Source organism: Ursus americanus, chromosome 2 (assembly GCF_024610735.1).
Source record: "Ursus americanus isolate L20-20 chromosome 2, mUrsAme1.1.p, whole genome shotgun sequence".
Lineage (NCBI taxonomy): Eukaryota > Metazoa > Chordata > Mammalia > Carnivora > Ursidae > Ursus > Ursus americanus.
Window position 1 is genome coordinate 79646292 of NC_142128.1, and position 18467 is coordinate 79664758.

At 40.1% G+C, this 18467-nt stretch overlaps 1 protein-coding gene across 1 annotated transcript in view; it reads left to right on the top strand.

The window, feature by feature from the left end:
- The first annotated feature begins 8328 nt into the window (after positions 1–8328).
- The window catches only part of CENPF (centromere protein F), a 67472-nt gene continuing 57333 nt past the window's right edge, over positions 8329–18467 (top strand). The window contains exons 1-5 of the mRNA XM_045771995.2: positions 8329–8458; positions 10921–11121; positions 12345–12541; positions 17856–17977; positions 18355–18446. Of these exons, the coding sequence (XP_045627951.2) occupies positions 10960–11121; positions 12345–12541; positions 17856–17977; positions 18355–18446 (573 nt within the window). The 5' untranslated portion in view covers positions 8329–8458; positions 10921–10959. The remainder of the gene's footprint in view (positions 8459–10920; positions 11122–12344; positions 12542–17855; positions 17978–18354; positions 18447–18467) is intronic.

Consider the following 18467-nt stretch of genomic DNA (forward strand, 5'->3'; position numbering starts at 1 on the left):
CTCTCCCAGCTGCAGGGAGTTGGCCAGCACTCCTTGATGTCCCTTGGCTTGCGGCAACTCCATTCTTTTCTTGGCATTCTCCCCGTGTCTCTGTTTCTGTGTCCAAATATCCCCTTTTTATAAGGACATTGTCCTATTGGATTAGGGCTCACCCAAAGACCTCGTGTTAACTGATTACATCTGAAACAACCCTGTTTCCAATCAAGGTCACATTCTGAGGTGCTAGGGATTAGGACTTCAACATGTGAAATTATGGGGGACACTATTCCACCCATAACAGCATCAGACCAGCTACTTCCAGGAAATAGGCAGGATATGGTAGAATCAGCAATCCTATGGTCACGTACGTATTTCTCAATGGGTCCTCTGGTCTAAGGCAATTTTATGCAAGATCCTATCACTGTAAGTAAGGTATTCTGTTAGCCCTCAGAAAGGAAAGCTGGCAGAGGCTCTGTAGAAAGAAAAGATAAACCCACATCTGGTGTAGGTATTGATTCCTTCAGAGTGGAGTTGGGATTCAATGGAAAACTGACTTGCCACCAAAAAGCTGGTTATTTCTATATCTATAATGCAAAGATATCTAGAAAATCTACAAATGTTTGATAAACAATATACTTCTAAATAACCGATAGGTGAAATACAAAATCATGAGGGAAATTAGAAAATACTTGAACTGAATGAAAATGAAAAGACAAACAAAAATTTTGTCATCCATTTCTCCAAAGAAGACATACAAATGGCCAACAGACACATGAAAAAAATGCCCCACATCACTAATCATCAGGGAAAAACAAATCAAAACCACAAGGAGACACCACCTCACACCGGTCAGAATGGCTAAAATTAACAAGTCAGTAAATGACAGATGTTGATAAAGATGTGGAGAAAGGGAAATCCTCTTACACTGTTGGTGGGAATGCAAACTGGTGCAGCCACTCTGGAAAACAGTATGGAAGTTTCTCAGAAAGTTGAAAATAGAGCTACCCCACAACCTAGCAATTGCATTCCTAGGTATTTACCCCAAAGATACAAAAGTAGTGGTCCGAAGGGGCAGGTCCAATGTCTATAGCAGCAATGTCCACAATAGCCAAACTATGGAAAGAGCCCAGATGTCCATCAGCAGATGAGTGGATAAAGATGTAGTGTATAATATACACAACAGAATATTACCCAGCCATCAGAAAATGAAACCTTGCCATTTGCAACAATGTGGATGGAACTAGAGGGTGTTATGCTAAGTGAAATAAGTCCATCCGAGAAAGATAATTATCATGTGATTTCACTCATATACGGAATTTAAGAAACAAAACAGAGGAGCATAGGGGAAGGGAGGGAAAAATAGAACAAGATGAAATCAGAGACAGAGACAAACCATAAGAGACTCTTAATCATAGGAAACAAACTGAGGGTTGCTGGAGGGGAGGGGATAGGGTAACTGGGTGATGGGCATTAAGGAGGGCACATGATGTAATGAGCACTGGGTATTATATACAACTGATGAATCATTAAACTCTACCTCTGAAACTAAGAATACACTATATGTCAATTAATTGAATTTAAATAAAAAATTTGTGTCATCAGGTAAAGTTAATATAAATTTTAAATGCTTATGTTAGCAAAAGAAGAAAGGTCTAAAATCAGTTATCTAAACTTCCATTTTAAGCAGTGAATAAAAGAAAATTAAACTTAAGGTAAGTATAAAGAGCAAAAATCAATGAAGCAGAAAATGGACAAATATTAGAAAAAACTCAATAAGATCAAAAGCTGGTTCTTTGAAAAGATCAATAAGATTGATAAAATTCAAGCTGGATTGATGAGATAGAGGGCGGTGGAGAGAACACAAATTATTAGCATCCAAAATGAAAGGAAAAAGATAATTACATACAATAAAGTCACTAAAAGGATGATAATAGGAAATTTTGAAAAACTAAGTTTCCAAAATTTTGGCAACCTAGATGAAACAGAAAAATTCCTTGAAAGACACAAACTACTGAAATTGGATAAAGTAAAAACAGAACACTTTAAAAACCTCTTTTCAATTAAAAATTTTAATTCCGAATTGGAAACCTGCATAGAGAAAACTCCAGGCCCAAGCACTAAAGAATAAATGACACGAATTCTATATAAACTTCCTGATAGAGATGAGGAGGAAATGCTTCTCAACTAATTTTATGAGGTCAGATTTTTTTTTTAAATATTTTATTTATTTATTTGATAGTGAGACAGAGAGCAGAAGAGACTCCCCGCTGAGCAGGGAGCTCGACGTGGGGCTCGATCCCAGGACCCTGGGATCATGACCTTAGTGGAAGGCAGACACTTAACTGACTGAGCCACCCAGGTGCCCCTATGAGGTCAGATTTAACTTGATACCAAAACCAGGCCAGTTTTAATCTTATTTAATGATATGACAAGATAGGGGCAGCTGGCTGGCTCTGTTGGTACAGCAGGCAACTCTTGATCTCAGGGTTGTAAGTTTGGGTCCCATATTGGGTATAGAGATTACTTAAAAATAAAATCTTTAAAAAAATGATGTAACAAGATGGAAAACTATGAACCAGTATCTCTCCAATACATAGTTGCAAAAATCTTCGAGAAATATTAGCACTCCTCATCAATACATAAAAAGGGTAGCATACCATAACCAAATGGAGCATATAACAGTAATCCAAGGTTGCTTTAACATTTGAAAATCAAACAATGCAATCCACATGATATCTAAATAAAGGAGAACTACCGTAGGATCGTCTCAATAAGTGCAGCAAAAGGATTTGATAAAATCTCATACCTAACCATAATAAAAACTGTCAACAAACTGAAACAGAAAGAAACTTCTTCAGTCTGATAAAGGGCATCTATAAAAATGTACAGCTATCATCATACTTAATGGTGAAAGGCTGGATGTTTTTCCTGAGATCAGAAAGACAAAAAAGATGTCCGCTCTCATTATATCCATTTGACATCACACTTGAGGTCTTAACCAGTGGACTAAGGAAGGGAAGAAAAAATAAATAGAAAGCATACAGACTGCAAATGAAGAAGTAAAACCATGTTGATTCACAGATAACACATGTAGAAAATAGTAACGTATAAAAAAGCCACTAGACCTATTAAGAGATGTTATGAGTTAACTTGTACCCCACTCGCCAATTCATGTGTTGAAATCCTAATTCCTAGTACCTCAGATTGTGACTTTAATTGGAGACAGGGTCTTTACAGGGTTAAAATGAGGTCATGAGGTCGGGGCCTGTTTATAGACTGAATGTTTGTGGCCTCCGCAAATACATATGTTGACATTCTAACTCCAGTGTGATGGTATCAGGACGTGAGGCTTTGGGAGGTAATTACGTCATGAGGGTGGAACCTTTGTGCATGATATTAGTGCCATTATAAGAAGAGACACCAGAGAACCTCCTCTTTCTCCTCTTTCTGCTCTGCCGTGTAAGGAGGCAAGAAGATGGCCATCTGGTGAGGAAGAAGGCTCTCGCCAGAACCCAAACATGCTGGCACACCTGATTTCAGCCTTCCTAGGCTTCAGAATTGTGAGAAATAAATTTTGTCACTTAAGCCACCCAGTCTATGGTAATTTATGATAGCAGCCTGAAAGAAGGCAGGCTCTAATCTAATCTGAGTGAAGTCTTCACAGAAAGGGGGAATTTGGAGTTGCCATGCATATAGGGAGAATGCCATGTGAGTATGAAGACAAGCCAAAGAGAAAGGCCTGGAACAGATTCTTTCCTTATAGCCTTCAGAGGGACTCAATCCTGACAACACATTGATTTTGGACTTCTAGCCTTAAGAAGTTTCTGTTGTTTAAGGATCCAGTTTGTGATGCCTTGTTATAGCAGTCCTAGCCAATAGAAGTCAGCTTAGCAAGTCTGCAAGATGCAAGGTCATTTTATAAAAATAAATTGATTTCTTTATACAAGCAACAAAATACTAGAAACTAAAAATTTTAAAAATCCACTTACAATAACATGCAGAAAAGGAAACACTTATGGATGAATATAACATTTCTTAGATAAGTCTCAAAAAACCATGACCTATAGGGGCGCCTGGGTGGCACAGCGGTTAAGAGTCTGCCTTCGGCTCAGGGCGTGATCCCGGCGTTCTGGGATCGAGCCCCACATCAGGCTCTTCCGCTGTGAGCCTGCTTCTTCCTCTCCCACTCCCCCTGCTTGTGTTCCCTCTCTAGCTGGCTGTCTCTATCCTGTCGAATAAATAAATAAAATCTTAAAAAAAAAAAAACAAAAAACATGACCTATAAAACAGAAAATTAAATTGACTCTATCAAAATCAAAAGTTTCTGCTTTTGAAAAGCAGCATTAAGATTTTGAAAAGACAAACAACACATTTGGAGAAAATGTTTGCAAAATATGTATCTGACAAAGGCTTTGTGTCCAGAATATATGAGAAATTATAGGAAGAAGACCAACAACTCAATAAAAATAAAGGCAAAATATTTTAAGAGATACTTCACAAGAGAAGACATACAACTAGCTAATAAGCACGTCAACAGATGGTCAACATATTAGTCATCAGAAAAATTCAAATTAAATCCACCGTGAGCTAACATTCACACCAAGTAGAATGGCATAAATTAAAGACTGCCAATAGCAAGCATTGGTGAGATGTGGATCTGATCAAACATTCATGCACTGTAAAACATACAACTGCTTTGGGAAAGATTTTGGGCCTTTCTTAAAAATTTAAGCATTCACTTACTCTTTGATGCAGTAATTTCACTCATACGTATTTTACAGGAGAAATGAAAGCATACGTTCACGCAAAAGCTTGTACGTGAAAATATGGAAGCTTTATTCATAACAGTTCCAAATAGGAAACAACACAAATCAACAAGTAAATGGCTAAACCAATTGTATATCCATGCAGAGAAATATTACTAAAAAGTTAAAAGATAGGTAAATACAAGTACAGTAAGTCTCAAAACATTATGAGTCTCGAAAACATTATGCAGAGCAAAAGAAGCCAGATACAAAAGAGTAGGCATTATGTAATTCCAGTTATATGAAGCTCTAAAATATATATTTATAGATTTAATGGATAGTGAGAGAAAGCAGATCAGTGGTTGGAGTTGTCTTGGACTTTTGGGCAGTGGGTAGGAAAGGGGCACAAGGAAATCTTCTAGTGTGAAGGATTATTTATATTTTGATTTTGATGTTGCTTATGGAGGTGCATATACTTTTCAAAATTCATTGCACTATACACCTGAAATTAGTGTATTTTATACGACTTATATCTCAATAAACATTTAAAAATAAGGTCTAGATTTTCAAAAATGGATAAAAACAAAATAAAATCATGCTGCTTGCAAGAGAAGCATCTAAAGCAATATAGACACAGAAATGTTGCAAATAAGAAGCTGGAAAAATATATTCCACCTAATACTAACCACAATTGACTCTAAAACAAACACATCAAAATGACAACCTCTTCACCAGAGCCACCATCCAGATAGCTCTCCTTCGTCACAGCACCAACACTGTAGGGAGAGAGACAATCTCATAATTAGATTCATATAAAATTGTAAAATGGTTTAAGTCTTCATTTAGCTGAAGCATTATTATGAAATCATAAAAAATAAATTGCTGCTTCCAATAGTAGTTTGTATTGTCTTCATGACTCAGAGAGACAGCCTTCATTTACAGAAAGAACTTTTATGTTTTGGGGAGGGGGATAATTGATTAAAAGGTGAATGACAACTTACGTAATCAGATCTAAAAAGGAAATGCAGTGTGATGAAAGAGGTATGATGATTGGACAGAGTGTAGCTTCAGAAAGTAGTTATTAAAGAGAAAGATTTGAGCCGTGGTAAGGGCTATGAGGAAGACTCAGGAAGGTAGGAGCAGTGGATGATTATTATTTACAAGGGCACAACTCAGAGTGGAGTTCCTGAGACACAAGAGGCTCCAGAACACAGAGCCTTTGAGTCAGAAATATGCTTCCTGTGGTTGTAGCAGGAAAAATGGATTTGGGCAAATTTATAGATGTGGGTGACAGGCCGTTGCAGGTGTTCCTGTCAGACATCTTTCATTTTCTGTCAACTGGGAGATGTGGTCATCCTTCTGAGAGCCAGAGTAGAGATAGTAGCTGGAGGAGATTAGAGAAATTTTGGACTTGGGAGAAAGGACTGTGGAGCAGCATCGAGACCCCAGTTAGAGGTCATATATTTAAAGTGGTTCCTATTGGGGTGCCTGCGTGGCTTAGTCGGTTAAGTGTCGGATCTTGATTTCAGCTCAGATTATGATCTTGAGGTCCTGCGATCAAGCCTCACATCCAGCTCCATGCCCAGTGTGGAGCCAACTTGGGGTTCCAACTCTCCTTCTCCCCTTCTCCCACTCGTGCTTGTGTGCTCTCTTTTTCTCTCTCTAAAATAAATAAATAAATCTTTAAAAAACAAAATAAAGTGGTTCCTATCTGCACATTCCTGGGACTTTTCTCCAGCCCCATTCTGGAGCAACAGTGCTCTTAGGAAGAGTCTGAACAGGTGCATGCTTATAGGTTTGAGGAGACAGAACAGGAGGCAAGAGAGTTGAAGATACCAGCAGAAGAGTGGTTTAAGTGATGGACCCTGCAATCTAAGCCGGAGAGGAAAAGATAGAAAGACTCAAGGGCACGGATTCATAGGCAGAAAGTAGAGATAGTGGATGAATAGCCCAGAGAGAGTAGACCCGCTCAAGGAGGGAGCAGCTTTAAAAGGAGAAGTGAGGGAGTTGAAAATGACTGTCCGAAGACATCTGCATTTTGTTGGATGGGATTCACCCCCTTCAGCCCCTAAAAATAGAGGCAGGGGAAGGAAATCATAATTGAAGTCACAGAATAGCCTTCATCACACGATTCCCCTGTTCAAGAAGTCAATGTATTTCTTTACTGGTTATTATAGATGAATGTAGTACAAGGCTTGGCTACACAGTGACTCCTCAATAGGTGACTACTAAAAAATGAATAAATAAGTAGTAAATGCAATCCTTGAAAATCCCCTGTTATGTCTTCCTAGTTCTGTTTTCCTTAGGGAGCTAATAGTTGAATAATTACCCCCTAGGAAGCAATGAAGTTGTGATTAGTGTTGTGATTAGTGTTGGAGTCAAATCCCAGAACAGCCAGATGCTAGACTAATCATAGCAGTGCCCAGTAAAAGTTCTCCCTACCTACTGGCTCCCTCTTCATTTTGGGGGGATTCAAGGATAGTGGAGAACAAGGTCTTTCTCCAGATGGTAGTTTTACATCCTAAGATGGTCTTATTTTTTATCTGCAAAGTTACTAGGGAGTTACTAGAGATACAAAAATGAATCAAAACTGATTTCACTCTACAAGAATTTTCGAGACTGCTAGGAGAGACAGACAGACAGACATAAATATAATGTATACACCAATTTCTAGGAAAGATGTAGGAAATAATTATTTCTAAGGGGTGGATGAGAATAGGGAAGTTTTATGTAGAAAGTGGCATTTGAATTGGGTACTGAAAGATGAGCAGAAAAGGTAAGGAACAGTCTAGATATAGGTAACCACCTAATGAACGGTGGAGAGAGGGTTACAGAAAGCTTGGAATCTATTGAGGAGGACAACAGCATCAGAGATATATTAATTTAACAATTCAGTGTTTTGGTCCTGTCTTTAGAAGCTTATTTTTTTTAATTGAATAGGGAAATAGAACAAGTACATAAAAACACACAAAACTAGTGGGCTCCATAGTAAGGAGAGATTACATCCAGTTCTGGAAATTCTTCTGGCTGCAATGTCCTTCCTTGGAATCCGGCTAACAAGCGTTCAGACTCACCTCTTCAGAATATGATCATAGAGGACAGCAGTTAAGAGTGAGATCCTGTATGTCCTAGATTCAATTTCAAATTAGGGAGCTTCTATGTGCCTCAGCTAACTTTTAAATAAAATGGAAATACTTTCCTCAAAGAATTGTTAAGAATGACACTGGATGAAGAATGCACAGCAAGCATCATACCTCGTATCTATGTCCTAAAATAAGTAGATAGCTAGAGTGTTCGCCAGACTGCAAAATTCCGCTGGCTGTAGGCGATAGACCACACCCTCCTAATCAGCCTGCCGGGTTACCGGCTTTTGCCAAAGTAGCGGTTCAAAAAGTTTTACAGCCTCTGAAAAAGCACGTGGTCTCCGCCCTCCCACAACAACAAAAAACCACTCTAACTCTAGCTCCGGCTCCAGGTGGTGAGGGCTTGATTTTTAAATCCATCCGAAAGAGCCAATCAGAGCCGGCAGTCCGAGTGCACGGAAGCCGATTGGCCCATTACTACTTACGGTGACCAATAGGCTTGGAGGATGAGTTTGGTCAGCCCCGGAAGCGGGCGAATCGAAAACCGGTGGCGGCCGCGGGCAGTTTGAATTGGAATGTGGACTGAAGCCCGCGGAGGCTGCACCGGAGCCCGACTCTCTGAGGGGTCGTCTTTCCCTCCCCGCCAGCAAGGTGAGTGTCCTGCGTGGGTCGGGGCTTCGGCGGCGGGCGTTGGCGGGGGAGGGGGCGGCTGACTTTCTGCCCGAGGATCCTGGGCGTGGATGCCTGTGGGATCTTGCTCCCGGGCCCGGTGGGTGCAGGCGACCGCCCCCTCCCACCTGACGGGACTGGAGGATCCGCCCGGATTAGATTTTTTGGGCTGTCGGCGCCCCTCTGCTCCTCGGAGAGATGTGCTCGCACTAGTGTCCGCAGACCCTGCTCGGTCAGGAGCTCGCACTTTGGGGGATCAGTTTCTTACTCTTTAAGATACATGAATTGGAGACTAGCAGATATTTCCTAGCAGCCGTCTACGTCCAGAGCCCGTGGCTCCTTTTTGAAATTTGGACGTCGGTCCTTTGTTCATGGAGGAAATGAAAGCTTGGGTTTTGATCTGCGCGGCACGTTGGCGTGCCTATTGTTAGTTGCGAAGCATTTCTCTTGTCTTCCACATTTATTTGGACACGCTTGAGTGCCTGGCTCTGCTATGTTATGAAGACCCAGAAATAAATAAATGACGAGTCCTATCCTTGAGCTTTGTCTAGAGGAGCAGAGTCTTCACTCTTAGGCTCAGCCATGGCACTGTAGGCGGCGACTTGGGAAGCTCCTTTTAAAGGGAAAGCGTGAAAGTAGGCCTCCAGTGCTGGGGATGGGTGGTTCGGGCATAAAGAGTGCCCTCCCCATATTTAAGATAGAAAGAGCATTTTCTGCAAAATCCTCCTTGCAGGAACCTCGACACCCAGAGCTTTTCTTCACCTACCCACCCTCCTTTACACCTGCTGCTCATCTTAATCTGGAGATTTAACACTTTTTGTCCTTTGCCCCGGTGGCTCCATACAGACTGTGGTTGATGCCTTAATCCGATAAAAATTAGCTTGGGTCTGGGGATTGTTTTAACCACTTCTTTATAGCTGTATTTTAGGCTTTGAAATGGAAAAGCTTTCAACTTGCTAGTTTTCCTTCTGTTTATTTTCCTCCTCTCTATCATCTTTCTAAATTGATCCTTTTAGTATTTTGTTGGTGATGGCGTCTTGACGTAATGATTTCAGTGGCTTGCAGAAGTGTTTAGAACGGTTATGGTTGTGTGCCTCTGGGGTATTGTACTCCCACCCCTGCATGAGCAGGCTAGATTGGAATGGAGGGAGAAGCCTAGTGTGACAGTGTAAACTGTCCTTTGTTGGTGGAGAGGCATAAGGTTTCTTTCAGCAGTTTTTGGGCAGATGGGAGTGGAGTTTAAGATGCTGTGTTCAAAGAACTGAGATCTGGAAAAAGAAAAAAATTAAACTGACAGAGAAAACAGTGCCTTCCAAGGCTTAATATCTCAACTATGTTTTCCATGAACTTTGCTCTTTCTCTTAACTTTTGAACATCTCTTTATCATTCTTGTAATTTTATCAACTGTTTATTAGTTCTGATAAAGTTTCATTGGTACAGTCAATTGAAGCAAGACGCTAAAATGTTTGTGCACTTCATTTAGTAAAAAACAGATTCTCACCTTGCCCAAATAGCCGGAAAACGAATGCTTTTCTTTCACTGAAGTTCTAGAGGCTAATGAATAAAGAACAATTGCCATACTTTTCTCCCAGCTGTTTTAAATTTCCTAAGATGTGGCTGAGAAGGAGGTAGGCCACTTCCCTCTTGGTGCCCGAGGCTGAAATAAACAAATGAAGTGTTTTCGGGGATTAATATAATAGCTAACAGGTACCGAATGCTTATCAGGAAATACAGTACTGTTGTAAGGCTTTGGGAAGTTACCGCCATTATTATCCACACTTTACAAATGAGGAAACTGAGGCACAGAGCAGTTAAATAACATGGCCAAGGTCACATATCTTGTAGGTGGCTGAGCTGAGATTTGAATTACTGAGGCTTTACCGCAGTTTGCAGTGATTCTAGCACTAATATGGCATTCGCTCTTTGCTCATTTGTGCATTAATTCAACACATGATAACTGCTGGGAAGCGGGGGGCTGTGCCATGACAAACTATGACCAGGAGCTATGGCCAGGTTAGGGATCTCCCCAGGGAAGACTTCCCAGAGGAAGAGGGACGAAGTATGCATGGCAATGATGTGAAGAGGGAAAGAAGAGCATTTGCAAAATAACTTATCATGAGTTTTGTTTGTTTATAGGACCTATTTCTCCTGCAACCTCCTGTTTTGTATCATGAAAACAAAGTGAGCGGTAGAAAGCAGGTAGCTAAGAAGTCAAACCTGAGAAATAGGAAAAACAGAGAGCCAGGGAAGCCACACGAGCATCTTGGGTACCTCACAATCAGAGCTGTTGGTGGTCATCTTTCAGGGGGTGGAGAAGATAGATGTTATACTTCCTGATATGTAGAAACGTGAAGCTTGGAAACTCCTTAGAGACTCCTTCGTTTCTAAGACTTTTTGGACTCTTTTTACGACAGTAAGACTCACAGTCTGCTTATTCTTTCCAGATTATTTTTAAATGTGAATAGTGAAGAAAGGAGAGCAACATGAGCTGGGCTTTGGAAGAATGGAAGGAGGGCCTGCCTACAAGAGCTCTTCAAAAAATTCAAGAGCTGGAAGGCCAGCTGGACAAGCTGAAGAAAGAGAGGCAGCAAAGGCAGTTCCAGTTGGAGACTCTGGAGGCCGCGCTGCAGAAGCAGAAGCAGAAGGTATCACTGCAAAGCTAGCATTTAAAGTCGTTCACTCAGTATTTGGATTATTTGATCTGGGTCTGAAGTTTTGAGGAAAGGGGGTGTGCTTTCTTCGGGTGGTAATCCGCCCCTCTCCTTTTTCTCCAGGCTCTGTCCCTTGCTTCTGCTTACCTGCTAATATTGAGAGCTCCATTTTAATTCTGTTTGGGACCACACATGGGACATTGCTTTTGGATTCCATACCAACGTGGCCAAAATTCTCTGGCTCTGAATTTGGGGGCCAATATTAGCACTCTTTGTAGTCCAGATGGATATTGCTCCCCGAGGGTGGGCTTTTCACCTTGGTATTCCCAGACTTCTCTTCTGGGCTAGGAAATGAAAACTAGAACAGTGCTCTTTCCTTCCCTTTGCATTGGCCAAAAAGGTAGTGGTACAGTCACTGCTTCTAAAACGGCTCCGCTAGTGGGAGAATTTTTACAACAACTGGCTTCAGGGACTGGACTTTCTTTTTTTCTTTTTTAAGATTTTATGTATTTCAGAGAGAGGGAGAAAGAGAGCATGAGTGGGAGGAGGAACAGAGAGATAAGTAGACTCCCCGCTGACCAGGGAGCCCAACCAGGGGCTCTATCCCAGGACCCTGAGATCATGAGCGAGCCAAAGTCAGATGCTTAACTGACTGAGCCACTCAGATGCCCCAATGGCCAGACTTTAAAATTAATTTCTAAGGAAGATTTATAGGGTTTATTTTTGATTTTGTTATACTTGAAAGGACATTAAGCCTCCCTTTCCAGGAGGGGTACATATAGCCCTGACGAAAGACAATGTAATTCATGACTTTGTAGAACTTTTCTATCTACAGGCTTCAAAGTGAGGTCATTTAAAGTGGCTGTGTTCTTGGGGTGCCTGTGGGGCCCCACCACTTAAGCATCTGACTCTTGGTTTCAGCTCAGGTCATGATCCCAGGGTTGTGAGATTGAGCCCCGGTCAGGCTCCGGACTCAACATGGAATCTGCTCGGACTTTCTCTCCTTCACCCTCTGCCCCTTTGCCCTGTGCTTGTGCTCTCTCTCAAAGAAATAAATCTTTACAAAAAAATTTTTGTGTTCTTGAAGGAGCACTGACTTGTGGATTACAGCAACCACATCTCAGAATAATTAATCATGGGTGTTATGCTCAGATTTACAAATACTTGGTAAATTCACGAAGTAAGAGACCCATTTCTTTCTGCATGTTCTCCATAAGGTTGAGAATGAAAAAACCGAGGGCGCAAACCTAAAAAGGGAGAACCAAAGCTTGATGGAAATATGTGAGAATCTGGAGAAGACCAAGCAGAAAATTTCTCACGAACTTCAAGTCAAGGAGTCACAAGTGAATTTCCAAGAAGGGCAACTGAACTCCAGCAAAAAACAAATAGAAAAACTGGAACAGGAACTGAAAAGGTAATTATTTTTGAGTGGTATTAATGTGGATATTCTTTACGTGTATTCATTGGATGCTTTTATCTTTTCATTTAATGATGTAATTATATGTTGCAGTCATTTTCCCAGTGAAATAAACAATGACTTGAGGAAAATTAATTCTACTGTACTTCAGTCCTATCATTGCATGGCTCAGTACTACGTAAATTCATTAAATGGCTTCTCGCTTATTCATTTATTCATTCAAGATGTATTTATTAAGCTGCTTCGTGGGCCAGATGCTGTGTTTGTTACTGGATGATGTGGTTTAAATAATACCAAATCTCTCAACAGCGAGTACTGGAAGATGGAGGGGAGTTAAGCACGGCTAATACTGATGGCTTATGTTTCTTTCTCTGAGTGGAAAAGCTGTTGTAGAGAATGTCAAAAGACCTAGGAACACTGAGGGCCCAGTTGAGGTTGGAGACCAGGAATTTATAGTGGGACCCATCCATAGAGTTGTATGCCTTTTTTTTTTTTCCATTTACCATCTGGGATGTAAATGCTGAGAATGTGAATGGGAGGATGGGCTTATGGTTGTTTTTGGCCAGGGTCATGGGATGGAAGATGGTGGAATAATTGAGGTTGCTGGGAAGAGAGTGGTTAAAATCGTGTGCCGTGGAATCTAAGCTGGAGACGGAAGGAAGTGTCCTCAAGAAGAAGTTTCCATTGAGATTCCCATCTTCCATCTTAAGTGGAACCATAAGCCATAACCAGTTTGCCAGTTTAAGCAATAAAACACAGTGCTTATGACTTATTTTCCATTAAAAAATCCCCAAACAACTTGAGACATTAATCAAAATAAATCCAGTGGGACCAAAATACTGTTAGCTTGTAGATGGTATCTTCTTCTTCTAACAGTGGAATTTTGTCAAAATAACAAGGAGTAATACAGGTGGAAAGCAAAGTGGACGTTAGCAGATTGTCCCATTGTTGATTCTGCTAATACACACCCAGAAATTAAAAAAAAACAAAAACAAAAACTTTCATTTTGAAATAACTTTAGATTTATAGAAACCATTATTAACATCTTACATAAGCAAAGTGCGATAACCAAACCATAAATAAACATTGATTCAATACCATTAACTAAACTATTGACCTTATTTGAATGTCACTAGTTTTTCCAGTCCTGTGTTTTCTCTGATCCAGGATTCCACATTACATTTAGTTGATATTTTTTCTTTTTTTTAAAGATTTTATTTATTTATTCGACAGAGATAGAGACAGCCAGTAAGAGAGGGAACACAAGCAGGGGGAGTGGGAGAGGAAGAAGCAGGCTCATAGCGGAGGAGCCTGATGTGGGGCTCAATCCCATAACGCCAGGATCACGCCCTGAGCCGAAGGCAGACGCTTAACCGCTGTGCCACCCAGGCGCCCCTAGTTGATATTTTCTTAGTCTCTTTCTAAGCTATGACCATTTCTTGTGTTTTGTGTCCTTGAAATTTTTGAAGAGTCCTAGTCAGCTCTTTTGTAGAATAGTCCTCAATTTAGGTTTGTCTACTGATGAGATCAGGGCTTTTCAGCAGTGGCATAGTTCACATTTGGTACTAGATAGTCCTTTGCTATGGAAGGCTGTCCTGTGCGTTGTAGGACACTTGACAGCATTCCTGGCCTCTTACCCACTAGATGCCAGTAGCACCTCTCCCACCTGCATGTTTTGGTAATCAAACATGTCTCTAAGTATTGCCAAATGTCTTTTGGGAGGGTAAAGTCATCCTGGATTGAGAACCACTGGGTCAGACTGAGGTTATGAATTTTGGGTGAGAATACCACAGAAGTGGTGATGTGCCTTTCTCAGTATATCCTATAGGGGGTTCGTGCCCTACTAAGATTTTTACCCTGATTCCTTGGCTGAGATGTTGTTTGGGTTTCTCCACTGTGAAGTTACACTATTTTTCCCTTTGTAATTAATAAATATCTTGATACTAAGAAGTTCTTTTTCCCTAATGTGGCTGCAATAATCTTAATTCTACTTACTTCTCAAATATATTTTGGAAAGTTAAAACACTTTATAGTTACTCTTGTCTTCCTGTGAAGATAATTTAGGTACACAGAAATCTCTTCCTAATTTTGTTTCCTACCCACATAGGAAGGTGGCTCTCTGTAAGTTGCATGTTGGAATGATAAATAACTTCTATCTCATTGAGTTTTTTGTTTTCTTGTTTACTGTCTGCCATACCAGACTCCATGAGAACAGGGACTTGGTCAGTGTTACTGGTGTACCCCGTTCACCTGGCAGGCCCTCAAATTTTATTTGTCGAATGAATAAATGAAAGATAGGTAGTTGTTCTTGGAAAACACATGCTAGAGAAGTAGGAAGCTTACTTTCTGAATGCCAGAATAGTTTTCTTTGAAAGCATATTTTGACTGCTGGTTTTAGAAATACTGGTTTTATTTTTATTTTTAAAGATCTTATTTATTTATTTATTTATTTGAGAGAGAGAGAGAGAGAGAGAGACAGAGCAAGTGAGCAAGCAAGCTGAGGGAGGGGCAAAGAGGGAGAGAGAAAGAAAGAATCCCAAGCAGACTCCCCGTCGAGTGTGAGACCGATGCAGGGCTTGATCCCATGACTCTGGGATCATGACCTGAATGGAAACCAAGAGTCGGTCTCTTAACCGGCTGAGCCACCTAGCCACCCCAGAAATACTGGTCTTAATAATTTAGACAGAAATGTTTGTATTTTTAACATTTTAGGTAAACATATTTTTATATACATGTCTGTATTTTATTGCAAAGTGACATTTGGTGGCAATACTTGCAGGTATAAAGTGTCCAGAGTTGTGTGTGATACCTAGCAACTTGTAAGTGTTAACATTATTATTATTAGTTGTTATAGTTGGGGTTAGGATAGCACATTTAGTTTTAAAGTATTTTTATTGGGGCGCCTGGGTAGCGCAGTCGTTAAAGCGTCTGCCTTCGGCTCAGGGCGTGATCATGGCATTCCAGGATCGAGTCCCGCATCAGGCTCCTCTGCTGGGAGCCTGCTTCTTCCTCTCCCACTCCCCCTGCTGTGTTCCCTCTCTCACTGGCTGTCTCTCTGTCACATAAATAAATAAAATCTTTAAAAAAAAAAGTATTTTTATTATCTGTGATGTAGATATAGATGTTTATAAATGTTTATAAACTTTATAAACCTCAGACTGTAAAAACTTTATTAAGAGTTCAGTTTTCTAGAATATAAAAACTATAAACTACAAAAACTATTGAGTGTATTCAAATTCGCAAAACTAATCTTCACATGTAGGGCAGAAACTTATTTTCTCCATCAGTGGCCATTGATTAGGTTTCTGGAAGGTCTCAAACAAGTTAGGCTGAACCATTTGAAATGTTGGTCAAAAACTGTTGAGTAGGGACATCTAGGTGGCTCGGTCAGTTGGGCGTCTGCCTTCAGTTAAGGTCATGATCTCAGGGTCCTGGGATTGAGCCCCACATCAGACTCCCTGCTCAGCAGGGAACCTGTTTCTCCCTCTTCCTCTGCCTGCCACTCTCCCTGCTTGTGCTCTCTCTCTCTCTCTGTGAAATAAATAACTAAAATCTTAAAAAAAAACAAAACTGTTGAATATTGACAATCTTGTACAGTTAAACTTAATAGAAAACAGCTTAACTTAGTGCTGTTTTGGTGGCAGTTTTTGTTTTTCTTCATAGGAAATAGGAGAAATAAAGGTTTATAGAAATAATAGGGTATAGTTTTATATTTAAAATAAATAAACTTTTTTTTCTAATGAAAGGATAGGCACATTTCTAATGAAATGTGAATTTAAGAGGAAAAAGAAACACTGATTTTTCAAGGTTCTTTAAAATTCATCCCTAAAATCACCAAACTTGCTACACCTTTGGTATTCTATAGACCTGGACCATTCATCATGGTAGCTACTTGCTACATGTGGCTATTAAGTGCTTGAAATGTGGCTATTATAAATTGAGATGTGACAGGGCACCTGGGTGGCTCAGTCGGTTAAGTGTCTGCCTTCGACTCAGGTCATGACACCAGGGTCCTGGGGTTGAGCCCTGCCATCGGGTTCCCTGCTCAGCAGGGAATCTGCTTCTCCTTCTCCCTCAGCCCCTCTCCCCTGCTTGTGCACTCTCTCTCTCTAATAAAGAAAGAAAGAAAGAATCTAAATAATTCTAAATAAGTAAAGAAAATCTTTTAAAAAAAACACACAAATTGAGATGTGCTATAAGATTGCAATGCACACCAAATTGTGAAGATTCAGTAGAAAAAAAATGTAAAATATCTCAATAATTTTAGTATTGACTATTAATTGAAATGATAGTGTTTTGGAAATACGGAGTTAAATAAAATACTAAGATTAAATGCATTTGTTTCTTGTTGCTCTTTACATGTTGGTAGAACCTTTCTATTGGACAGTGCTGTTACCTACCATAAGTTCGAATGTGATGATTTGATTTGCAGAGCAAGCCTTCTCAGCCCAGACATTGCTTTTTCCTTCCCGGACCGAGTTTGGAGCAGGGTGGAGCTAGGGCTCTGGAGCACTTTCACTCCTTGTTCTGAGCAACATGTCCATGAGAGAGAGACTGCTGCACATCGTTAGCTGTTCTATGGGTGTTCATTTCTTGTGTTGAGCTAAAATCAGAGACATTATAGACTTGTGAGAATTGAATCCTCTTAACTCAGGTTGCTTGATTCTGAAAGGTGTTCAGAACTTAAGTGATAGAAATATTCTGTACATATGTACAATATATAGCTTACTTTTCCCATTTCTTTGTGACTGTTTCCAGCCCTGTCTTCTCTAAATGCACTATGTTAACTTGATTTTTGTGTCTGTGTTTTTAAAATGTCATGAAATATGTGGCAAGTCTATGTTTTTGGAATGCCTTAATATCACAAGTGATGTCATTCAGGTTTGTGATTTGAGCCCGTGCTTCAGTGACACTAGCATCTGTTTCTGAAATTCTGGGTTTTTTTTGTTTTTGTTTTTAAATATTCCTGTGTCTTTCTTTGGCTTGGAGTATAAAATTGGCTCAGAACATATCCCTAGCCTCCCAAGTCTAAAACCATATTGTCATTACAGATCTTCATTTTAACCTTTATAACATTGTAATTGTTGGCTGTTTCCCCAACCAGACTGAGTTCCTTTGAAGAGGGGAGACTGAGTTTAGATCTGTCCCATAAGTTAGCTCTTATTAAATGTCTGTTGGACCAATGAAGTGGTAAGAATTCTTAGAGGGTGGAGTTTTTGTAAGTTTATTACCCTCTGGGAACAGGGTGGGGGGTGCTGGCATTCGGTAGCATTTGCTCTGATTTGCTTCCTCTTGGGTCCTTTTCTAACAGGTGTAAATCTGAACTTGAGAGAAGCCAACAAGCCGCACAGGCTGCAGATGTCTCTGTGTATTCATCCAGCACACCACAAAAAATCTTTGCAACTCCACTAACCCCAAGTCAATATTATAGTGGTAAGGATTTTTTCCTTTCATAGCTCCTTTACTGGGATTTTAATCCGGTCAAAGAAATCAATTAACTCATCTTTGAATTCAACTTTTAAGTTGGGCATTTAAAAAAAAAACCAACCTTTTAATTTGGGCATGAATGGGCTACATACCCATTTGTGTATCTGTATCTGAGCTTCCAGGTTAAGCCTTTAAACTTTTCATTTTATCCTGTAGTGTGTTTTAAAAATAATTCAGGTTCAGAATATTCCAACCCAGCATCTGTTTACTTAGTGTACCACAGTATTCATTTCTAGACCTTTGTAATGAATAATTCCTGATCTGTGAATTCCTTCATGAAATCAATGACCGAAGTAAAACTGTGTCTCATTGTCTTTGTTTAGGTTCCAAGTATGAAGATCTAAAAGAAAAATATAATAAAGAGGTTGAAGAACGAAAAAGATTAGAGGCAGAGGTTAAAGCCTTGCAGGCTAAAGTAAGTTAATTATGGGCCTTA